This window comes from Anser brachyrhynchus (assembly GCF_964034855.1).
Source record: "Anser brachyrhynchus genome assembly, contig: SCAFFOLD_149, whole genome shotgun sequence".
Classification (NCBI taxonomy): Eukaryota; Metazoa; Chordata; class Aves; order Anseriformes; family Anatidae; genus Anser; species Anser brachyrhynchus.
The window spans coordinates 85,579-112,082 of NW_027664114.1; the positions used below are offsets into that span (position 1 = coordinate 85,579).

Here is a 26,504-nt window from a genome sequence, read left to right on the forward strand (position 1 = left end):
CATTTTTCTACTCTTTTGTTTAGCAGTAATAGTATTTCACAATACCTTTCAAAGTTACAGATTTACAAATTGGGTTGCTGAATTTCTTTAATGCGATCCATCAAAAACAAAATTGTAGAGAAATATTATCTCTTTGGAGTATGAGCAACTATCTCCTTTTTACTGATCAGTGTAAAGTACCTATTTCCAACTGTATAGATGCTGAAAAGCCCTAGTGGAGCCTGGTTTTGTAATATTGTAATCATAGTTTCCACTCTCGTGCCTAGTCTGGCTCCTCCAGTTGGATTGAACAGGGTGACAATGAAGTGCTCATCCATTTCTGGTTCTTCATCTAGTACCGCAGAAATATGCAGCGTCTGATAACAAAACAAGCATACAATGTTATTGAGACATGATAACAGATGATGACACAGCTCTATCAGAATGTGCTACCTTTTTTTTAAATTTATTTCACTATAAGGCTTTGGATAGCATAGCAGGAGAAGAGCAGCTCATGAAGCTGGAGAGGACAGAATTGAGGCAAGCTCAGACTGAGTTCAGACTGAGGTTCTAAAGCCATCCATCTAGTGGCCTCCATTGGTGCAACACTAAGATGAGCATATTCACTTTTCGTTGTTGTTGTTCTCTTTTCTTTCTTTTCTCATCCTATGATCCTCTGAAGTTTTTGATCCTAATTTCATACTTTTGTTCTCTATTTATTCCATACATTTTTGGGTAGTTTATACTCACAACACAGCTATAAGTGTAATCAGTTAAGTTGGTTTTAATTTATTTTAGTTGGCAGCTAAGCTATCTTCAGGGAAACAGGGTAATCTCACTACTGGTGCTGTCAAGAAAGAAAAGGAAAAGGAAAAAAAAAAGCAAGAATAGTGAGAGATTTGAAATACTCTTTCCTCTCGATGCTTCTTTCCCTCTCCTACACCACTGTGGATGAAGATCAGGTCTTCTAAAGGCAATCTCAAACTAGCAAAGAGCAATCTAGAGAAAGCTAAGTGCTTCACTTTCATTTGGGGCTCACTGTCATCCTTCACACTACTCAAACAAGCAAAAAATTTCATAGGTACGCATAGCCTTGCTGTACAAAATAAAAAGTTAGTGATGATGCATTTGGAAATAATACAAAATTTACAATGTTTTATATTTCTGTTCATTTCCACAATAAACCATATTTACCAACTATATTAAGAAGGCTCCAACTTCTTATAGATCTGCTGCATTGTGATTCCAAATGCATCTAAAGGCCAGAAATTGAAAACCAGTGTTTCCAAGAAAAGTTTGTCTCAGTTTCTATCCTATTGCCTGTAATATGCTAACACTAGCTTCACCAGCTTTACTGGCAAAAATAAATAAATCGAATTGTGATTAAACCTTAGAAGAGTCAGGATTCACAAACTTAAGCTAGTTCATTTTGTAGCTGACATTCTTGTGAGGACAGTATAGAGGCAGTGAGCTTAATACTTAAGTTATTTTCCAATCCTAAGACAGACAACTGTTCTACTTTTTGTATTTGTTGCAGCACATTCTGTTTAGTTCAGACTAACTAAAATGTTAAATTACAGAATGGGATTTTTACTTTGATCTTAACTATTAGGCTTGCAAATTATCACTTTAATTTAAAGTAAGTTTGCATTTCAGCTATAGATTGACTACATAAAAAGAACTGTTCCAAAGCACACATGAACGTTATCTATAGTGTACTGTTTTCAATTTACCTCAACCCTTACAAACTAAGAAACACCTAAAGATGAGCCCATTTAATTTTCACACACTTCCACATCAGATAATAACAGGAAATCAGTCACAGCTCATGACTCAATTCACTTTATGAATGAAAGAAGTAGAAAAAATAAACAGAAGATAAAGCACAGACATTTCTGAAATCTTTCCAATATTTCCAAAAAAAAAGCTTCCTAGACTTCTCTGGTAATAACTAGCATATTACCTTGAACCTGACTCCCTCTTCGAGCACAATATATCCTTGAGAAGGGGTCAAATCCATTGTTGCCTCTGAAGAATTAATCTCACTTACAAGATACTGAACAGTCACAGTGCCAAATATTCCCTGAGGTGGTTCTCTGATAATATTCAATACTGCAACACTTTCCATCAAATGGATAGATGTTTGCTCTCTCAGAAAGAAGTGATTGCTGTTATTGAATGACAAAACTCCATGGCCATCATCATTGGCAAGTATAGTAATTGTAGCTTTTGAAAAAGAAATAATGAAAATATTCTTTGGTTAACATAGTAAAATATAAATATACATATATAGTAACATAATACATAACATAAACACAAATACATTCTTCCTTTAGTGTGTATATAATGCTTATGTGTCCATGACATTACCTGAAGAGAATGGGAAGGCATTTCACTTTAACTAGGAAGATCTCTAGACAGGAAGAATATAGTCTCTCCTAGAAAAGGATTATGAACTCTCTAAAAAGACCTCAGTTCAGTGAGGTAGTACACATTGAAAAACTCATCTTCGTGCTTTCTGATTCATTGCTTTACATATAAACTTTTTAATTGCACAGATTTCACAGGGATGTTTCAGAACCTTCCAAAGGAGTATAAAGATTCACCATAGCAGGACAATGGTGCTTTCTGAAATATGATTATTCAGAAAAGTGGAATTAAAATGTGTGCCACAGAATTCTAAAGAAATGGAACATTAAAACTAAGTTTTACCTGTTGTGTTCTCCCCTAATTCCAGCCCCAGAGATGGATTTGTTAAAATTAACTGGAACTTCTCATCACCTTCAGGAATCTCATCATCAAAAATCATGACATCAACAGATTTATGCCTTTCTCCGTCAGCAAAAAAAAGAGTCTAGCGTTGAAACACATAAAGCACCGAATACTTACATCAGTTAATATCACACAGAAATTTTTGACTACGGTAAACAGAATTCTGTGAAATAGGAAGGAAGGGAAAGCATAGGAAGAGCCATATTCTCTGTTCCTTATAAACTGATTGAATCAGAAATATAAAGGTTCAGCACATTACAGAATGAGGACAAGAAAGAATAATTTATTTTGAAAGTCCTGTTGCAAAAATAGTCTATGAAAAAGTTTGTATGTCTAATCAAAATTAAATTTGAAATCGATGTTTGAAAGTTTACATTTTGCTTTATATTAAAAAATATATTTTTAAAAAAGAAATAAATAGTAAGAATAAGAATATTTTTATTTCATTCTATTTAGATTACCAAAGCAACTGAAACAAGCTGAAACATCTAGCATCACTACTGATCATTCTGCAGAATAATCAAGAAGATATTCTTTTACGGAAGCTGAAAGAATAAAAAGTACTAGATTTAGAGTTGCTTCTTACCCTTGAGGTTACATTAAAATCCAAACCCAGCTGGGCCTCCAAATTTTGGGCATAAAAAAATACAGACACATTGCCATATGATCCTCTGTTTCGGTAAGCCATTACTGTCAGATTCCCATGAGATTCACTAACTTCAAAACTAAAATAAAAAGAATAATTCTCAATGTTCACTGATTATGTTCTTTTGAAAAAGATAGTACATTTTTATTACATTTTCACTCTGAATTATTCCCTACATTATAGTTCTCTAACGCATCCTTTTTACCTTTTTTCTCTTATCTAAATTGAATTAAGTAACATGAGGTTTTTGTTTTGTTTTGTTTTGTTTTTTGCTTACATGAATGGTGAGGCTGGAAGAGTTGATGCAGGCTGGGGAGGTTAGGCAAATTGGTGATATAAAAGGACAACAGTGAAAGTAGTAATAAGTAAAAGAATTCTGATTAGATGAATAGTGAATTTTTGTTTTCAGTGTGGGAATCCCACTTTCTAGTTCAGCTGAATTGAATGATTACTTTACCATCTCAAAGACATGGCCCTATTTTTAACAGGAGTTTTACTTTTAGAAAGAAAATGGGCAACACCAATCACTAATTGGCACAGTAAGTTCTTCAAGGAAGATGAGACTTACTTGGTACCTTCCCATTCAATTACTCCTCTTACACCATCATTAGCATCGATAACAATTTGAGAAGCTAAACCTTCCACATCTAAAAGGCAAAACAGAAAGACAAAAATTAAAGAACAATAAAATCAATTTTCTTGATTTTCAAGAATCACAGAAGCATTTATTCAATCGGTACTAATATTACAGTGTCTTTACAAAAAATGTGTAGGAGAAAATGGGAGTGGGCAAGATAACTGGAAAGAGTCCTTACTACTAGAAGTGCAATAATGCGTCTTGAATTAGCACTGTAATATTTAATAATGCATAAAAAAAAAAAAGACTAAGGAAAATGTAGAAAGTTAAACAGCACATAAAACATTAGAAAATAATAAAGTCTAGATTTGCGATGGAATCTTAATTTGTCTTCACTATAAGTGTTTATTACAATGACATTCAATATTTTGCATTTGCCATTCTGAGTATGAGAAAGACAATGAGGAAGAATAATAAATGATTCAGCATTTCATCTTCTATTTGTGCTTCAGTGCCTCATCATACATTCTAATGGCACACCTCAGATTTCACTACAAATACACAACTATTAATTTATTTGTGGGGTGTTCACATACTGTAATATTCTACTGCTCCATAAAGACATACAGGTATTTACAATTAGCCTGAAATCGTAATTGAATACACTGCAGTGTGAAAAACACCAAATAATAGGTTAATGTCAGAAAAGTCTACTAACTTCAGAGACCAGAACTTTACAGTCAAAACTTAATACTTCTCAGAAAATAGGTTGTTGTTTTTCAGACAACCGCACCACACAACTACCTTAACTTACTTGTTTACTTTTTATAAACTTCAACTTACTTTCTAAAACCAAATTGACTTCACCGAGTCTGCCATAAGTATATTATGTTTAGATCCATATACATTTTTCCATCAATTCAGATAAAACTGAACAAAAGTAGAAGATTATTGCCATGAATCTAAGCCTGTCACTATGAGGTAGAGATGACGATGAGCAATAGCTCTACACAGACAACAGAAGTGTTACTGAGGTTTACAAATCCTGAGGGAGTAATGGCAATCAGAGACATTTCTGCTTCACTCCTGCATTTTCTCATGTCACCCTGAAGTCAGATCTGTTCACCCAGGATCTGTAAGAGTTTGCTCACAGACACACACGCGGACACACGTATTTGAGTCAGGCTATTTCTTCTACCAGAAGAATTCACTGACATGTTATGTGAACACATTTTTTCCTTATGACTTAAAACTATTATTTTCTCATTGTAAGTAAAGCTGACCCAATGCAGTGTCACATCAGTGTTAAATGGTCATGGTTCAAGGAGACAGCCAAAGAGAAAGTGAGACTATACAACACTGTTTAGTTTGGATGAATCTTTCATTCTTATATGCTACTCCTTTCATATTTTAGACTCAACTATTCACAAATCAGCAATGAGTCTTGCAAGTTACCTTTCAATCTGTAACGAATTAACTCAGTCACTTCTATAAGCATGCAAAGAAAAGGGAAAAGAGTCAAAGAAGATGTCTGACATTATATAACTAGTCTTTAGTACCACAGGATAATCCAACAGTTCTTAAAGCTAATGACTACTATTCTACTGAATTCTGAAGAAGCAAAATGAGAAGCAGACTAAGCAAATAATAAAGATCATTGCAAGAGTAGGAAAACCATAAAATATGTTTCCTAAAAGTGATAAAAGAATAAAAACAGACTTTTTTAAAAGAGTGAGCAGAGTAGCCACATAAAGTTTTTTTTTTACTTTTTTTTTCCATTTTGTAGTTTGTAAATGAAAATCAGATGAAAAAATCACCAATAAACTTTTCAAATAATTGTCCTTTCCAACTGATAATTACTAACTCCTCTACGAAAATTAATTTAAATTTTCCCAGAGTTTAAAAAGCAAGAGATTAAGTGTAATAATAAATCTATTTCATATTCTATGATGTTTCTTCTAAATAACCATGTCTCATCTCAGCATAGTTGGTAAGTAAGAGGAATAATGGTAATCTCCCAAGGTAATATAATATAAACCATTAAAAAGGAAAAGTAAAAATAATTTGCTATAAGATGTTTTTACCTAGCTTAGGTGGGGATGACGTTGAATGGTTCATGATGAGTTCCACTGAAGTTAAATTAACCAAGAAGAATTCTTGCACCTCTGGTATATCATCCTGCAAAACACAAATACAGTACATCCTCTTCTCATTGTCCTTTAAGAAACTTCCACAGAAGTCACCAAAAAGGATCACACAACAAGTCTCTAATATTACTGTGACACTAGAATTCATTTTTCTGTTTTCCTGAAATAATTTTATTGGGTCTGAAACTGATTATCGTGGAAGAATTAAGTAAGACATTATATATCATGAAAAAGATCCTGTGGTGACGCTAAACTATTCTTGCAAATAAATTACTGACCGATTTTAGAGGCATGTATCTCCAGCAATGAAAAAGTATGAGCCTGTAGCCAGCCATGAAGCACACTGTTCTAAATACTACTAGATAGTTGGTAAAGTTTTAATGAGACAACTTTATTACCTTTAGACAGAGGTAGAGCTGCTTTCTGTGACTATTTGATCCCTTGTGATTTTAATATTAAGATTGAAACCATCTTTCTAAATGATAGTGAAATATAACACAGGGCTTCAAATAATGGCTGCAAGCTTTAGTTCCCAAAATATTACCCTTTTGAAATCATACAGAAAAGTACAGAATTAAAGGGTTTAGAGGTTACCTCTAGAATAGTAATATTTATGGCAACTGATGTTTCTCCTTCTTCTAAAATCAGTGAGCCAGAAGCAGGTACATAATCAGCTCCTGGTTCAGCCACAGTCTCTTCTGTCTGATTACTTACAGTGAGCAATCCTGTAACTGTGGCATAAGTAACATTGATAGTACCTGTTTAATTTGTGAGGAGAAAAAAAAAAAGAAAAAAAAAATTGTTTTTCAGTTCTTATATAATGTTCACTGGAATGGATAAAGACAAGAGATCAAATTCTCATCCACAAAATAAAAAGACTAACTGCAAAACAGAAGGATTAAAAGAGTTATCCAAAGTACATTGGAGCTAGTGTACCTTTGTTACCGTTATCAATATGCCTTCAATTTGACCTTTGCTGACTTGTCTGTCTGCATAGGACTCAAAAATCATTGGGTCCAAATGCATCCAGAAATTTGAAGTTCTGTGGACCATAAATATGAAATTGCTGAAAGACTAACTGGGACATCTCATGTACCATTAATATGAGTTTTTGCAACAAGGACACTTTTTGGGAATGACAGATATCTAAGAAAGGCTCTAAAGACAGTGCTGGGAAACACAGATTAATAAATCTAGATACTTTCCTGGGTAGATTGACAAACTTCAATAGAGAACAAAATTAGGGGACACATGGATAAATATTACCAAGCAGAAAAGTTATACATTATAGTTTTGAGAATAAAGCCACCTCTCGCTAATCTGGTAGGGTAAGTCAAGTGGCAAACATAAGGAGTATGAACCTGAAATAAAATGATAGATGAAATTAAAAGCTGCTCTATATGAAATAAAATGTAAGAGATAAAAGAGTCCTAATTAATAAATAAGTAACGATGCTTATTTTAATTCAGTGAGAGATCTTGCACTTACTATGAACAATTATCTTAAAACATTAGTTTACTGAATAGTGTTCAAAGAGTACACTAGAGTATGGACTGGTATTAAAAAATAAATGGAAAAATAGTGTCATTAAAATGTCTCTAAAACTCTCTGGTGTCTCCAGATCTTGAAAAGCACTGTAAATGTTACTTCATTTCAAAACAAGTATGGCAAAAGAAACAGCCAGATTATCACCGAGGTGTAAATATAGTCCAAAAAGGCAAATAGGAAATTATTATACATGTTTTCTCACAACATAAGTTGCTATTTTCAGGCAACAAACACAAGATTCATTTTTTTTTTTCATGAAGCACACTATTGTATTGTAGAATTGAATACTATATAGTTTAAAGGATGTTAATGGATAAATTGATTCAAAGAGGAATCAGAAATTGTCAGAGGAGACATAAATTGAATTCAATGGTCTGGACACAACTTTTTCCATGTGACATTCCTAAGGTGCTGACTTCCTGAAATTCAGAGAAAAAATATGTGGGATGTGTGTACATGTCACTTTTCTCATGTTTTTTATTTTTTCTGAAGAGACTAATGCTTTGAGACAGACTCATTAGACAAAAATATGGTAACCTTAATAGCCACCTGATTGTTACAGCTTTCAGATCCCTTGCTGTATTAATGAGGATTATGACTCTAGTAATAAGTAATATTTAGTTTCCAAGTCTGCAGAAAGAAGCTTAGAAGTTCTGAAAAAAATACCAACTGTAACAAAGATTTTTCCAAACTTTCATTATCATGGCTTTTATTTGCCTAATGATAAGCAAAACAAAACTTCCTTTCTCTTGGAGTTGTTATACAGACCTAGAGATCCAAATTCTCTGTTAATAAAAAGCTGAATTGTTTTGTTTTCTTCTGGGATTAAAACCACCCTGGATGTGGAAGCAAAATTCAAAATTCCATGTGGTTCATCACTAGCTTCTACTGTTAGAACAGCTTCATATCCTTGACTATCCAAAACAGCAGCACCTGTAGAAGAAACTCCTGCAAGAGAATCAGTGGACTGCAGTGAATGAAGTGTTATGCAACTAATATTTTTGTCTTACATTATTGTTAATATTACATTTAAATAACGTTCAGTAGCCATGCAAATACCACGAAACCAAAGCTCACTGAAGTATGTGGATGGTGTGGGACCTACACACATATATATACTTACATTCTATAACAAATAGAAACAGAAATTTTATGCATACCAAGTACAAAGTCACAAAAATGTATTAAAAAATAAGAAAACTTAACAGGCCAGTGCCAAATATCAACTTCCCTATATTTTAAAAGGAAATAAACCATTTTCCCAGGAAGTACCTCCAAAAGCTTAAAACTATATTCCACTTCACAATCATTACATCAATAAACTGATATGTTTTCCAACTATTGCTTTGATGAATAATTTTGCTCATCCCGTTGGGCCACAGTGACTCTCGGAAGTTGATAAGGCACCTCGCAGCAACACAATCCATGTCAAGTTAGTTTGGTGTTTGGACATTAATTTCAGTTTGAAGAAAGGTATTTCAGAACGGATGCAGTTTAAGGCTTCTTTTCTCACTATAATTTTAATGGCAAGAATAAAATATTCTGACCACCTTGAATTCAGGGACAGATCAGTAAGTCTGCAGCTTGACAAGATTGTTTAAAAAGATAAAAATATCTGCATGTTTCATGGCAACTCTATCCATGACATACTAGTAAACTCAGTTTGCATTAAGATTAAGGGAAGAAACAACCATTGAATTAAATAGGCAGAGTTAAATCAGGATTGAAAACCATTTAAGTGTATTTGTGGAGACACGGTGGGATTTATATATACATACATAAGGACCAAGCCTATTTCAATAAAATGTTAATGAACTTTGCGTACTTTGCACCAGCTGCAGTTTGCTCAGTCCTATACCTCCAAAATGAAATAATAAAATTAAAAATATTATATTATTAAATGGTATTTTTAAGATGTAGCTGGCTATAGTTCTGCATTACCTTCTGTTTTGATGTTGTATAGGATGACTTGGTATTCTTCTTTTTCTTCAGGAATATGGTCATCCAGCAGATCAACATACAATGTTGTATTCAACGTCCCCTATTTGTTTTAAGGGTAAATTGATTAGCCATTATTTTATAAAACACAAGTGATATCATAATGACAAGTATTTTGAACAATTTCTTTAAGAAGAGTTAAGTATCAAGAATTGTAAGCTCCCTCCAGTTTGTAAGTCAAAAAGTGAGAAATTAAATAATCAAACCAAGAAAGAAGGACTGTTGAAAAGGCACACTTTTTCTCAGATCAGTTCTAATCACACTATTTTCCTGTAGCCAACATCACTGTTTATGGACTTACCTCAGGAAAAAAAAGTATTCCAGAATAGTTTGCAAAATTTTGTTTTACATTATGTCCTACTATCTTCCACTCAACAGTAACATTTCCCAGTCCTGGAGGAGTTCTTACGATGTGGAATTGTAATTGTTCTCCTAGGAATAAAGGACAAGATGCAGTGTTTCAGGGTCTCCTCTTCTACATGTTGGTTATAAAAATGAGAGGTCAAAAACATGCATCACACAGTTAAAGTATTTTTCCTGAAAGATATTGCTATTTTTGTCAGTTTGAATTTCACAGTAGTTATATACCACATTCACTTTTAATGCTGAAAAGAAAAACCTAAACTTAAACTCTTCTAGTTTTTTTTTTTCTGTTTTTAGTTCACACTTGGAAATAATTATGAACATATGAGGGAACTTGGTATAGATGAATAACTTAGAAAGGGAATGTTCATGAAAACATGCGCAAACATTAGAGCAATACAAGTCTGTAAACTGTACAAAACAGTAACTACTGTATGTACCAACAATAATAGTAGTTTTCTACAACAGTTCCCTGGAAAGAATACACATTATCTGAACATTTGCACTGTCTTGTGACTTTATTCAATGCATGCAGAAAAAAATGCTTATAATTATCTGTAAGTTCCATTTATGTGAGTTCGAACTTACAAATATGGTCACTGTTAGAAAACAAAACATTCAGAAAATGTTAATAATTTCTTATAATCTCAGAGGTAATCAGTATTGCTGGACAATGTGCATATAAAGGAAGCAAATACTATGGTATTTTGCACATTTATAACATTTAACCCCAAAGGCACTTTAATTAAAAAGAGTAGACCTCTTAGTAGGCTTTGTAAAATGTGGAAATTGTTTTATATTCACAAGTTTTTCACAAAATTTCCATTAAATATTTTAAATGTGGACATGTGAAATTAGCATGTTATATCAACATGGAATAGATCAGTAGGCAATATTTTGCAAAACATTCACAATAGAGGACAGATGGTTATTTATAATAGGTAGGTACATGGCATTCATATTTCATATGCATTTTTCAGGTCCACAGAATTTAAGTTCAACAGCACATTTTGTCCTGCATTGGCTTTCAGAGACATGAAATATGCAGAAATCTACAATTCTGAGATTTTTGAAAACAATACATGAGATTTCTTTTGCTTATTGAAGAATTAACAAAACATAAGATAATGTTATAATAACATTATGCTGCCCAACTAGTCCCTTTGATTATGCAATTTAGAGAGCAGCAACTTAGGATGCTGTCTTGCTATTCTACTGTATTACCTTACAGAATTGTACAGCATTGTACAGCTAAAACTGGCAAGAAAAATCTGAAAATTTTCTAGTTACATTTATTTTTTGTAAGGAAGAGTCAGAGATATGCATGTATATTGGCTACCAATGAAAGAGAAAGGAATTCTTAACTTCAAGAGCCCTTAATATACTTAAATAAAATTTAATATTGTAAAGAAGTAATACAAAAACTGTATACACCCATTTTCAAATACATAAATGTGCTATTCAGCCCCAACATTTCAAACTTCAGTTAAGTCTCAGAGATGTCAACATTGATGTCGACATTGATGTCGACATCTTTGGCTTAAGTTGGTCCATGTTGCTTCTAAGAAAATTAAGGAATTCAAAATTTATTGATATCACAAGGATTCCACTTCTACAGTCAAATATCTGGATGGTAGACTCCCAATTTACAGGTTCCTCTGAGGCTAAATCATTACAGTGTTTAACACTGCACTGCAATCCACTATGTTCTATTTGAGAATTTTGCATATCCATTACAAAGAAATAAAGATTTAAAAGAAAAGTGGTTTCAATGGTTTAGTACCATTGGGAAAACACACACACACACAAATAAGGCAAAGCTTATTTCAATATATCTCTATAAGTTATAATGAATTTTCATTGAAGACTGGGAAAAATGCTTTATGATATAGAAAGCTGTTCCACTATAATCCAAACACTGAGAAGAAACTTGAAGTCATTATTACAGATTCCAAGTAGTTATTTACTGATCCATGTTTCCTACCAGCTTTACCAAGATTTTTTTGGTATTCCTATCCAGAAGAAATGCTAATATGAACACTAATTGATTTCTGAAGATTGAAAGTGTTATTAGGCTAAATTCAATATTTTTTTTAATATTTAATCCTTATCCATACTTTTACATTTCTACATTGTGACTTAATAAGTGATGCATCTCTTACATAGAGAAACAAAGAGGTGGGTATTTATCGCTGTGAAGAAGGGAGCATCAGCCGCTCTCCTCTTCCTCATTACTTTAAGCTACTGCAGTGCATTTTCTTGTAATACAGTTACACAACTGTCGCAGACCCCTGTCCAATAAAAAAATACTACACTTATCCTCAATAAGGTAAAAAATAACATGCACATTGTGAAAACAAAATGTATTCACTTAACAGAAAATTTTCAATAACACAATAACTGTAAAAGTAATGATATTTGGATTTATGTCTGGTAAATTTTGCTTTCGAATGAAAAAAATATTTTGACAAACTAAAATAATCTAAATGCCTTAGCTCTTTTGCTCTTTCTCTATTTCTCCCTTTTTCTCTCTCTTTTTTTTTTAATCAAAGACACTTAGTTCACTTGTTTTGTTTCTGGCTGGAAGGCAATGAACTATTTCTTTTCACAACCTGGAAAAATAATATAATAATAACTATATATAATAATAGAACTATAGCCAAGTACTTCAGTTTCAAGCAGCCAGCATTTGGTAGCATGCTATGAATAACATTTAACCAGTTGAAAGTATTCAGGGACTTTGGGACTGAGACAGTTTGTATTAATTCCTTGTGCTCATTAACAGCTCTTCTTAGCTAATCATATCACATCTGGCTTGGCACAGAATTAACACAAACCATACCTAGATAAAAAACCAAAGGTTATGATGCCCTTTCATGTTGGGAAAACAAAACAAAAAACCTTTGGTTGAGAAAGCCATTTTTCTTCAAACAGAAAATGTAGTGCACACATTAGGGGACAAGTTCCTGTTTTGTGAACTTTCCCTGCCCATCAGTTCAAACATCAGAGAAACGTGATACTGCAATACACTGAGATTCCATCAAAGGCCACCTAAAGCAATCACCACCAGTACTATTATCATCCTATGCAAAACTGCATCAAACTGTAGATGAAACATGCCGTGTATTCTTTAAAACAATAGTAGAAATGTTTAGTACATACCAAATTATTATTGTTCTTTCTCAAATGTTTGCTTTCTCTTATAATTGCTACTTCCCAAATCATCTGCCATAAAAAAACATCAGGTTCATGGGACAGACAAAGGGAAGATGTTACCCTAGTGTTTCTGCAGGAATGTTTTCTAGAATATTTTAAATTCTTTGTAAGTCGCTGATAGATCTGATTTGCTTATGACTATTAGGTGTGTGTATGTTGGCAGTCATGAAGTGGGCTGGCAGGAGCCTCGTGCAGGCCAACAAAGAGAAGGGCAGAGTCCTGCCCCTGGCGGGGAGCAGCCCCAGGCACCAGGGCGTGCACCCTGATGGAGAGCAGCTTGACAGAAAGGGCTTGGGGTCCTGCTGGACACTGCACTGGGCAGGAGCCAGCAACATGCCTTGTTACTAAGAAGGCTGATGGCATTCTGGGCTGAATTAGGCCAAGTATCCCTAGCAGGCTGAGAGAGCTATCCTTCCCCTCTACTCTGCACTGGTGAGGCTGCACCTGGAGCACTGGGTCCAGCTCTGGGCTCCCCAGTGCAAGACAGACCTAAACGTACTGGGAAGACTCCAACAGAGGGACACCGAGGTGATCAAGGGAAGGGAAGAGAGGCTGTGAGAGCTGAGACTGCTCAGCCTGGAGAAGGGGAGGCTCAGGGGGATCTCATCAGTGTCCTTCAATACCTGAAGGGAGGGTGGAACAGGACAGAGCCAGGCTCGTGTCAGTGGTGCCCAGGGACAGGACAAGAGGCAGCGGGCACAAACTGGAGCACAAGAGGTTCCCTCTGAATATCAGACAGCACTTTTGTGCTGTGTGGGAGCACTGGCACAGGTTGCCCAGAGAGATTGTGGGGTCTCCCTCCTTGGAGATACTCAAAAGCCTGGACATGGTCCTGAGCAACCTGCTCTAGGTGGCCCTGCTTGAGGGGGAAAGGACCAGATGACCTCCAGAGGCCCCTTCCAACCTTAAGCATTCTGTGATTCTATGAATGCTTGCAAGAGTTCAAAGTACATGTCAGGTATGTGGATATTCACTTCTTGCTGGTGTTCTCTGAACAGTGAAACACAATCATTGTGAGTCATTATCAACTGAAAGCACAAAGATGGAAACTGGCATTAAAATTTGAGCGTGGTCAACACAAAGAACACACCTTCACAACCAATAACAGATCTTGAGGCTGTATGGAAGCTTATAATTCCTGCCACATTGTCACTTGCCAGAATAATCACTGTGACAGTGTCAAAACTGGGCAAAATTCGACTCCCTCCTTCAGTATGGACCAGGCTGATTTCAATACTTTCATCATCCTCTGGCTCTGGATCATCTATAATGGGCAGCGTGACCATCATCTTTGTTTCACCTACAAGGAGAAGAACGTATACAACCGTGTGTCCACTTGGAAACCACCTTGTAAAAAGACTCAATCATCTCATTTTGAAAATAATTAAATACATAAAATATATTAAAATTGCATGAAACAAACTTATTTACCTTTCTGGAAGTCAGTGAATGTCATTATGAAATTTTATCTAATTACTATTGATCAGTCACATTAAGCCAATAAAACGATCACATCATTAAATATACTATGTAGAAATTAATTATATAGGAATTATTTCGGAGTGCCTAGAATTCTTTATTTTCATTACAAATTCTATGACTTTAAAATTTAACTTAGAAAAGGGGAATATCATTCTTGAAAAAAAAATAAATTGCCAGGTGCTAAGCTCTCCGATGAACCATTTACACAAGGGTGTACATTCAATATGAGTACATTTACTGAGCCAGGGAATGCATTGAAATGGGATGACATTTTGTTAGTTCCTTGCCTTTGGGACTATCAAAGAATAATAATGTAAGCAGCAAACACCGTTAATCTCTAGTCGCTATATATCCATTAAAATTTACAACACAATCCTGTTGTTCAGTGCGTGTGCATAACCCAGCTGTGTTTTATGATCATTAGAATATCAATTTACAGAATACATATGTATTTCCTGCTAGATTGTCTTTCAAAATACTTCAAAATCAGTTTTTACTAAACTTATAACTGGTAATGTAATTACATGTCAGCCTCACAATCATTGCCAGCAGCCATGCCTTACTATTCAGATGATTTATCAAGCTAGCACACTAGAATCTTTACTACGCACCTGGAAATTGCTTTCAAAATATCAGTTCGATTAACTCAGACTTTGAAAAAATAAAATACAGCATAAAATACAGCATGCTGCATGGTACTTAAGTAATGTCTGAGAGGGACTTGTTTGTCCTGTTTGCAATTCTTTTAAATATGTTCTGTTATGTTACGTTTAAATATGTTTTGTTATGTTACAATATGATCTCAGAATTTAAAGAGATGCCATGAAAAATTAGTACTGTAGTGACCGAGGGCTAACAAAAGACCACTTAGGCCTGATTCTCATTTCCATTATCCTTGCTGTAACAACTATCTTCGACTTTATTAATCCTTACTTATGTGGTAAAGGAAATCTTTATAGTGCAATATTTATACTGCAATATTTCTTTAATAAAAACCCTTAGGTATTTATTGTGCTTAGATATTTCATTGTGCTTTGCTACCACTGTGTGTGTTCTGCAAGATAATGCTACATGCTAATGAACAACCATACTCTTTTGCACGTGTATCCTTAGCATTCAGGAAAATTTAGCCTAAGAAGAAGATATCAGTTGTCAAAACATCCACAGTATCGTGTACTTGTCACGTTCTTTTTTCTTTTTCTTAGTTTTACAAAACAGAAGCCAAAACGAGAGCTTGTCTCACCTTCAGCAAACACCAGAGTCTCACCGACACCTATAAAATCCAAGTTTGGAGTAGCAGTCCCACCAATGACACGCCATTCCACTGTCACTTGTCCCAGGCTGCCTTCTGTTCTGTGTATCATTAGCTGCACGTTGGTCTGAGGACGTTCCTCTACTTCAACATACAGACCTTTCTCTGTTGCATTGGGACTTACACTGTAGATCTTAAACACTCCAAATGCGTCTCCATTCATCCTTATGATAACTGTGGAGGTATTTGGCTGTCCTATGGTTGGTTGGTTTTTTGAGCTGGCTGAGACGTTCATCAGTTCTGCTTTCAAAAGGGTTATAGTGAATCTCTCATCCAGTTCTGGCAGGCTGTCAGGCAGTATGGTAACTGTTAGATTTGCAAACTCTTCCCCTTCCTGCATTATGGCCCACTGTCTTGTAACAGGTTCATAATCACTGCCAGCGATGGCTTGTGTGCTGAAGAGGGCGAATGCACTGGTAACGTTTTTCTTGTAGGTCCGGAACCCTGAAGTGTTGTTAGTTAATGGGCTGATATCTGACGTCAGCCAAAGGCAGAGAGGAATCCCTGAGGCACTGGAAAATGTAAAGGCTGAACATGCTTGTTCTTTTAGGCACTGAGCTGCACAGGAATACACAGGGTCACTTGCTGCTGACACATTCACTCTGGTCTTGGATGGTTTGTCAGGAATTCCTTGTACAGGAGGCTCGTAGTAGGCCAGGATATCCTGACCTTGCTCCACAGCAAGAGCTACAACGTCAGTCTCAGAAGTGCTGTAGAAAATCTGCAGCTGACCAAATCTTCCCTCACTAAAAGACATTATAATAAAATAAAGTTCTGTTAGTTGACAAAGGATGTCTAATATTCTACATGTTTCTGGGTTAATAATAGAAGTGAACAAAATCAACTGACCCTTTCTGAATTGCTGAAAAATTCCAAATAACACATCAAAATGCATTCCCTTTGAAACTAGTACCAGAATAACTGAGTTATCTTATTTTTTTGTGGATAGCAAGTTTGATTATTTATAGCTTAGGTAGTAGTCTGTTAAGAATGCATATTTGTAAACATTTGGTTCTAGGAGTTAACTTAGTCTTCTTCAGGACTTGGCAGCTCTCCTTACTTGCAAGGAAGAAAAAGCCGGTGACACCCAGACTTATCATCCTTCCTCTAGGATCACATGCATAAAACCTGTTTTCCTTCTCTTATTTTCATCCTGTAAGGGCTGGCCATTTTGTCCTCCTGTTCAAATCACAGGAACAGGCTACCATGCAGGTTTAAATGATTTGATGATTAAACGGACAAAATGAATAGTACACTGTGTACGCTGAGTTTACATTGCCAATGTAAACTCAGCGTATTCAATGTATACTACTGTATACAATGTATACAATGTATACTACATGTATACAAATGTATACAAATGTATACAAAGTATACAATGTATACTACAAAGTATTCAATGTATACTACGTTTAAGTAATTTATGTAATACACAGACATCTACTTCAAAAACAATGTGTTTGAAATGAAAATACATTGAGATGGCAGATCAAAGAATTGATGCACATATTTTTATGAGAGGAGCATGAAATTTGACATTATAGTGAAAACAAAAGTGAAGAATAAATAGTAATTACAAATAAAGCAAACATTATACAAACCTTCGCCTGACTGTTATGTTTGCCAGCAAATTTCTTTCTAGTGGCTCCTGAACTCGATATAAGGATTGATGAAAGAAAACTGTGCCATAAGGATTATCATTGGCAGGTATTATAATACTTGCCACGCCATCTAACCCAATAGCACCACCATTGGAGGCCTGAGTTAATTCTACACGGACAATCTCAAAGAGAAGAAAAGAAAAAGAAGTAATGCAGCTAGACAATTTGTGGTTTTTCTAACAATAATTACAAGCAAAGTATAACATGAAATTATAGCACCTTCCTGCCGGAACATTTCTTGTTTTCCATCATACATATTTCTAGAACAAGTCAAAATTAATACCATCTTCAAGGAAGATGTAAGTGCTTGACTTACTTCTTCTATTTCTGGAACATCATCAGCCAGGATTTCCAATAGTAGCATCTGAAAGGCTTCCCCAGGGGCAAAAGTAATATTGCCTGAGGCAACCTGCAAGTCCTCATCAGCAGGGTGTCCACCAATGGTAGCAACCCACTCAACAGTAACGTTACCAAGTGTCCCAGCATTGCGGATTACTGGCAGATTTATGGGTACTGATCCAGATTCAGGCTCCTCCACAGTAAATTCGGTCATCTGGAACACTGAAGTGCAGCACAAAGAGGTGTATTTCATTAACAGTAATATTTAAAATAAAAACACCATCCTAGTTACTGAATTATATATTTTATTTCACTTGATTGCATTCATTTGCACAATTAAAAAAATGTTAATCAGGTTTAAACTTCAAATTGAACTTTCAGTATCATTTTATCTGCAAATAAAATTGGCATGAAAATTCAGCCCCCACCCAAGAGTTTATTCCAACGTATCCATTGTTCAAGGCTAGCCATGATCTAAGTTTTTAGAAGACGGTCAGAAGGTAATTTTTCCCAGTGAGGAAAATTTTTATCATTTTTTATGTCACGTATGGAAAAAATGTGTCAACATATTCCATCTAAATTGTTTCAAATATAAGTCTTTCTTGTATAAAATCTTTAGTTGTTAAGAATGAAGTTAATGAATTATCCATGTGGAATTATTTACTTTTGTCAATTTCCTTTACATTTTGCTGATAAAATGGAATAACTGAAATAAAGTAGGGTACTAAAGGGAGAAAGAGTAAGTCAAATAAAATGGCTGGAAAACATACACCAGAAATACTGAAATAGAAAAAATAAATAGAAAAGATAAATTTCTAAAATGTCATTAAATTTTTGAAATTACCATTTTTTTCTCAAAACCTGTGTAATGAAACTATTTTTGGAAAGTGTCCACAATCCATTTTACTGATAATGATAGAAAGAAGAAAAACTACAATAACTAACAACCAGAACATACAAGAATGCAATTTAAGTCATATTTGTACTTTCCAATTTCCCCAGATATTTAAACCTGCTTTGCCTGATTATTTTGTAAAACAATGACACTGCACTATCTAAACAGGTTTTGGCATGTAAACTTAAGCTTCAAGCTATTGCAGAAATGCAACATTTAGAATAGATAAAAAAATACAAATTAAATTAAAATCCATCCCCATTAGGAGACTCCAAAATCCACCTTCGTCTCACAAAATCTTGATATATAAGTTGACTGAATGCTTCAATTTCGCTATATAAGGGCACCATTTGCCCTTACTTACACGTTTTAATTTAGTTTATCTTATTTTGTCCTTTACTGTGTTCATCCAGACTTCCCTTTTTGTATTCTGAAAATTTTTACTCCATTGCCCAGTAATAACTCACCCACAAATCAGCAGATTGCTACTGGACAAGAGAAAATATGCAAATAAGACTCATTTACCAAAGGATCCAAACGGGTCATCAGAAGCCTCAATGGTTATGACTGCCCTCGTCAAAGATCCAAGCAAGGCTCCTCCTGTCGTTTGATTCAGCAGCTGAACATAAAAGGACTCCTCAACTTCAGGATTGATATCATTAATTATATAAATTGGCACAGCTTTACTTGTTTCTCCTTCTAGTAAGACAACATCTGATGAGGCTACACTGTAGTCCTCACCTAGATTTGTACATGAAAAAATAACAAAACAATCAAAACACAGAAGAATATTAAGGCATTCTGGTTCATTATGAAACATCACTAATGTTTATCAGCACTAATATTTATCTGTTCTTTTTGCATTCCCTTGTGTTCATATGTTGGTGTGTTTTTTTGTGTTTTTTTTTTCTTTATCTTCATACCCAGAAAATACAATTGTTTATTTCCTAGTGCCTTTTAGATATCTGGATGGATGAAAATAAATCTCATCTTGGCCAAAACAGAGTTTACACTGTCAGTCCAAGAAGCAATTACAAAAGGTCCATTATTATCTTCCATTGAGAAGATCACACAACTGTGACATTTCTATATTTGATTTCTGATAGTTGTCTGGCTTTCCAAGAGATAAAATGAAACAGAAGTACCTTTTTCAAAGGAGATTTTACTAAAGGACATAAGGTCACTCCTTCCCTCGTGGAGCTTTTCAGGGATCACCTGAGAGCTTTACCTTTCATTTGCAAAGTAAAAGTCTTCTTGAATTGTGCTTAACATTTGTCTGTTTCACAGAGGAGTCACCAGCTCTCAATTTCCCTCCAAGAAACTCAAATAAGCCATGTATGGTAGGTTGAAATATGTACAAAGGACTAAGTACTAGCTATATATACTACTACAGGATTTTTTATTTTATTTTATTTTTTTGAGAAAGTGAGTGGCCACCAGGGAAACAAACAGCCAATTCCTTTCCTTAGTTTTCTTGCTAGATTCTTCAGTGATGATATCTCTGAGTTTTTTTAAATTTGATGTAAGGTCTCTTCTATAGGACCTGAATTCCTGTCTCCTAAGTACACTCAGTAAGTATCTCACACTTTGGTATTTTTTCTACTTGTTTTACTAGACTGCATTCAATACACACTTGCTTGCTTTGGTTGCTCGAAGCATACAGTATGCTCTTTCTGGTTTAACACAGAATGTGTATTTCTGCTATTTTGATTTCTTACCAGCTGTTGCAGTTATTGGCATAGCTTTGAATTTCACAGAAACATCTGCAAAAATTCCCCCAGTTCTGGTCACGTTAATGATTGGTCCAACATAATTTTCAGCAACTCGCACAGCTGAAGCTGAAAGCTGAAGTGTTCCAAAAGCATCATCATTGGCATTGATAATTACATGAGCTATAGTCTCACCCACTGATCCAAGACGAGGAGAATTTACAACTGAAATATAAAAAAAACCTCTTAGAGCAAGCCTGAAATGCCTCCTATATATGGCTATACTGTTCATATACATACACCTGAGTTTAGTGGATGGCCACTACTAGCTTTCAATAAAATTTTCATTTTAGATTTGGACAAAATATAACTACAAACTGCACAAGCATATTTTTGATGTTTGAATTATATTATGTCAGAAAATCCACATTCTTACTAACTTATTATTCTACCCTGCTGTGGAGCATACAAAACACCAGTTCTTTGAAGAGGTGAGGTACTAGCAAAATTACTTACTTATTTGTCCATAGGACAATAGAATTTTACACTAGCAATGATGAACTATAAGTAACCTTTCAGTTTCCCAGTAGAATTTTTTGTAGTGTTTCCCTTAAAAATCAAGATTAATGTGGGAGAGTCATGGGGGAGAGGGAAGGGAAATTAGGCATGCCAAGAAGCTCTTAAGCATAAATAAGGCTGTAATGACCTGAATTTATCTGATCGGGCAAACATCCTCTACGCTAAAAAGCCAGCATGAAGCTGCAATTCTACACCACTTAATGTTTAAAAGGCTTTTTTCGCTTTCAGTAAGTGCAACTAGCTTATTTCCTATCATTGTGCTTTACAGAAACAACAGGTGAGCAGGTATTAGCACACAAAACCAATACAGTAATACAGTTGGCCTAAAACACCTGGGATAAAGCAGATGCAGAAGGGAGAAAGAAATGTCCACCCCTGACAAAATTTTGTGGTAAAGGAAATATATGCTGACACACAGAATCTTCATACTTAATGTGAGATACTCTGACATATAACTTACAGGATTCTTAACTATACAGAGTTAGGCAGAGGTAAAATTTTACTGTAATTTCAATTGCTGCATTTTATCCTATTAAATATAAATATTAGCCTACATATTTAAGCTTTTGGTTTACATATGAAAGACACTTACTTGGCCGATCCTGTACTTTGTCGATCAAAACAGTATTGTTTAGCTCCACAAAAACAGATTCTGACCTCTCAGGATCATAATCATCCAAAATAGGCAAAGATATTGTGGCTTCGCTTTCATTGGCTGCGAAGATCACATAACCAGTAATGGGTATATAATCTTCTCCTTGTATTGCTCTAACAACATCAGGTGGAAGAAAGGGTGACTTTTCATCATCACCTAAAGTTCTGTATGTAACCACTACTGTACCAAGAAGACCACCAAGCCTTACTATTGTCAGGGAGATATTTTTTGTTTCTTCCTCAACTTTTATTGGTCTGTTTCTCTCAGAAAAGATGAACAGTCCATATGGATCATCATTAGCTAAAACTGTTAATGTTGCATTAGTGTGATTTCCAAGACGACCACTGGACACATTGATGATCAAAACTGAAAACACCTGATCCAGTTCAGGCACGTTGTCAGGAGAAACTTGTATGGTAATATTTGCTCTCACTTGGCCAACATCAAATGTTACATTCCCATATGCAGAGACCAGGTCTTCTGTAAGATCACAGACTATGACCCAATACAGAGTCACCTCAGACAGGGCCCCATGAGTTCTCACAACCTAAGTGGAAAACACAAAGATTTATGTATTTCTTTGTACTATAAGAAAGAAGAACATAAAAGTGTAAAATGGCATACAGCAAAGTCACAGAATCACAGAATATCCTGAGTTACAAAAGATCCACAGGGATTATCAGGTCCAACACCTGACTCCACACAGGACCACCCAAAATCAAATCGCATGTCTGACAGAGTAGTCCAAATGCTTCTTGAACTCTGGCAGCTCAGTGCTGTGACCATGTCCCTGGGGAGCCTGTCCCAGTGCCCGACCACCTCTGGGTGCAGAACCTTTCCCTAACCCCCAGCTTGACCCTCCCCTACCCCAGCCCCATGCCGTTCCCTCGGGTCCTGTCGCTGTCCCCAGAGAGCAGAGCTCAGCGCCTGCCCCTCCGCTCCCCTCGTGAGGGAGCTGCAGGCCGCCATGAGGCCTGCCCTCGGCCTGCTCTGCTCTGGGCTGAACAAACCCAGGGACCTCAGCCGCTCCTCATACTTCTTGCCCTCTAGACCCTTCACCACCATAGTAGCCCTCCTTTGGATGCTCTCTAATAGTTTATGTCCTTCACATATTGTAGCACACACAGTGCTAGAGGTGAGGCTTCACCAGCACAGAGCAGAGCAGGACAATCCCTTCCCTTGACCATCCAGCATTGCTGTGCCTTATGCTCCAGAACACAGTTGACCATTTTGGCTGCTAAGGCACACTGCTGGTTCATATTTCTCTTGCTGTCAAGCAAAACCCCCAGATCCCTTTCCATGGGGCTGCTCTTCAGCCTCTTGTCCCCAGGCCTGTCCGTACAGCCAGCATTGCCCCTTGCCAGGTGCAGAATCCAGCACTTCCTCGTTTAACTTAATTCCAGTCAACTGTGACCTCTCCAGACTCCAAGACTATTGAAAAATTATTGAGAGAGGTCTTGCAATGACATCAGCCAGCTCTTTCTGTACTTTGGGATTAATCCCACTGGACCCCATAGACTTATATGCATCCAGCTGGAGCAGCAAATCCTGCACAAGTTCAAAGTTGGCTGGGAGTTTATCATCATCACAGTCCTGAAATTCAGAGCTTTGGGTGTCCCCGAGCCCATCATTGGTGTTAAAGACAGAGGCAAAGAAGGCATTAACCTCTGCTTTATTGGCGTACTTATTTGTGAGGTTACCAACCTCAACAAGTAATGGATCAATGTTTTCTCTGCTCCTCCTTTTGCTGTTAGCATACTTTAAAAAAAGCACTTTTTGTTGTCCCCACAGTACTGGCCAGCTTCAACTCTGAGTGAACATCACCTCTGTAGTCCTTGTTCAACTGACCTTGCTTCCAATGCCCACAGATTTTCCTTTTTCGCCTAAATTCTAGAATAAGATCCCTGCTCAGCCAAGCTGGCCTTCTGCCCAGCTTGCTCAACTTCTGACTCTTTGGAATTGCCTGTTCCTGTGCTCTTAAGAGGTGTTACTTAACTAACCAGCACTGATGGACTCCAATACCTTCAAAAGCAGGTTCCAAGGGGACCTCACAAACTAGTTCACTGAGTAGTCTGAAGTCTGCTGTCTCCATAGCTAGGGCTGAACTTTTGCTGGCAGTTTTCCTCCTATTACCAAAGATTTTAAACTCAGCCATCTCATGGTCACTATGGCCAGGACAGCCTCCAATCACCACTTCACCCACAAGACCCTCACTGTTTACAAGCAACAAATCTGGAGGGCACCTTTCTTAGTCAGCTTCCAGAGTAACTGTACCAACAAGTTATTGTTAACGTGCCTCAGGAATTTCCAGTACCTGTTTGTATTGGCTGTATGGTATTCCCAGCTAACATCTGGGAAGTTGAAGTCACCCACAGGGACAAGGGCAGATGACCTAGAGATATCCCTTAGTTCATTATAGAATAATTTGGCAATGTTGTCCTCCTGGCTGGGTGGTCTATAGCAGACTCCCACAACAACTTCATCTTATTGTTATAACTTATTTCCATGTCCCTTAATCCTTACCCGGAGGATCTTAAGCATGTCATTGCCAACTGCAAGCTGCACACAATCCAGCCCCTCCATTATATACAGTGCAAAGTCATTGACATGATGAGTTAAAAATAAACTAATTTTAAAAACAGGGTAATCTTTATCATCTTAGCTTTGCTGTATTTGTTGTGTCATCAGCACTTACTTTAAAATATTCATACCTCAAATGTAAACAAGTAGAAGTAAATTTAAACTTATATAAAACATTTTAGTTTTAAGCTGAAAGATACACTTTAGAAAGTGAAGTATAAAATGTCAAGACAAATGTACATGATAAAGTTAAGTTAAAATGCTGTAGACCTATTATAAAAATATTGCAGAATGCTCTGTAAAATAGACATAAAAGAGGATTGCATAGCAATATGAGACCCAAAACTTTCTAACCTGCAACATAATATTGCTATCTCCATCTTCAGGCTCAGTTCCATTTACCGAGAGTGACTCAGTACTGAACTCAAAGACGCCATGAGCATCATCAGAAGCCTCAATAGTCACAACGATGTGGGATGCAATTCCCAAGCTGGCTGTAAGTGCAAGTGCCAAAATGAGTTATTTTTTTATACCATCTTTTCTTAAAAGCTAAGGAAGTTTGTTACAAAAAGCACACAGAAAAGCATAACTGGAATATTTCTGCTGTTTTGCATTTTGTGGTGTGTTTTTTTTTTTTGTTTTAAATGTGGAATAATTATCCACATGGATAAGGAACTCACTTTCAATAATGCAGTCCTGGCAGCCCTTCTATGGAACAACACTCCAAAGCAACATATAAAATGCAAATATTTTAAGAGAGGATCAAAAATAAAATTACTTGTCTAATTAAGGAAAATGAACTAGAATTTAGGGTAGGGGAGAGTTACGTGGTAAAACACAGTGTAAGCAGTGCAGACAGGACAAAAGCAGGTACTATTTTAACTGAAGCTGGAACAAAGAAAAAGCTAGTCCAGGAAATTCTACTACTATAATGATCATCTTGTGTGAGATAACTTGCTGCTTAGAAAGAGAAAGAGCCTGGCATTTTAAAAAAAATCTGGAAACACAGAAGAGGAAACAACACTTCCCAGGAAGTTCCAAAAAGTGGTTAAACCACAGACTTACTCTCAGGTTCAAACTGAACTCCTTTGTATTTTCAAATAAAACAGAAAATCAGGCTGTCACTGTGGAATAAATTATTTGATTTCGATAATGGGTGCTAACACAATATTTTCAGGTCTCTAGGGTTTAATTCAAAATCCGCCATCATTAGCGTTTCCCTCATAGTAGGTGCTTTTGTTTTCATCTTATTTCTGCATATTGTATGTTTTTAATTTTCTCAAGATTAAATTATCTTTGTTTTCTGTATGTTGTGACAAAAATAGACTTCAAAAATGAAAAATAATCAAAGCATTCTTTTAGAAAAAAAAGAGCTAACACCACTTTTTATTAAGAGTATTTTTGAGATGCAGAGATCAAAGCATAAAGCAAGTGGCAAAAGAAAGTATCAAAACACACAGTCAGGTAATTTTTAAATTACCTTAAATTTAAAAAGTTTCTCTCCTCTTTGCTCTCCAGAAAATTTTACAAAATTTACAAACAAAGCTAATTTTTCTAACTACTTCTGGAATAACTACATTGTGTTCTATAAAAATACAGCTTTGAAGATAGAGAAGCTGTTATTTTCTGTATTACGGTTAGTATTGACTGTTGTTGAAATTGAGCCTTTTTTAAAATGGGAAAGAATGTTTTGACAGGACTCTATGATATATCTCAAACCACAAGCAAAATAACACTATGATAAACTGTGTCAGTAGTGTAGTTCATGAGGGATATTACAGTTAGCATAAAGAAATAAAGATTAATCCAAAATGCTTACCATGCTGATGGACAGTTGGAAGGAAGAAATCCATGTTCCCATCACCACTACCACTGCCATCATTTCTAAAGAGCTCAGCAACTTTAAGATGACAGACATACAGATATATACACATATATACATTTATAAATCAGAGCGCAAGCAAAGAGAAATTTAAACTATTCTGGACAACAGGAAAAAAAGAGGGAAGCACTCTAGGAAGGTATCAACTTTGCTTCTGAAAGTGT

The 26,504-nt window shown here is 35.8% G+C and overlaps 1 protein-coding gene across 1 annotated transcript in view; it reads right to left on the minus strand.

Annotated features, from left to right (window-relative positions):
* The window catches only part of LOC308186276 (adhesion G-protein coupled receptor V1-like), a 79,849-nt gene that overhangs the window by 5,727 nt on the left and 47,618 nt on the right, over positions 1–26,504 (minus strand). Inside the window, 19 exon segments of the mRNA XM_080608409.1 lie at positions 181–356; positions 1,943–2,205; positions 2,692–2,833; positions 3,338–3,476; positions 3,966–4,044; positions 6,059–6,152; positions 6,716–6,879; positions 8,438–8,617; positions 9,611–9,710; positions 9,969–10,099; positions 14,337–14,546; positions 15,972–16,786; positions 17,642–17,823; positions 18,018–18,262; positions 19,461–19,676; positions 20,654–20,869; positions 21,816–22,425; positions 24,813–24,952; positions 26,278–26,358. Coding sequence (XP_080464535.1) covers positions 181–356; positions 1,943–2,205; positions 2,692–2,833; positions 3,338–3,476; positions 3,966–4,044; positions 6,059–6,152; positions 6,716–6,879; positions 8,438–8,617; positions 9,611–9,710; positions 9,969–10,099; positions 14,337–14,546; positions 15,972–16,786; positions 17,642–17,823; positions 18,018–18,262; positions 19,461–19,676; positions 20,654–20,869; positions 21,816–22,425; positions 24,813–24,952; positions 26,278–26,358 — 4,183 coding nt within the window.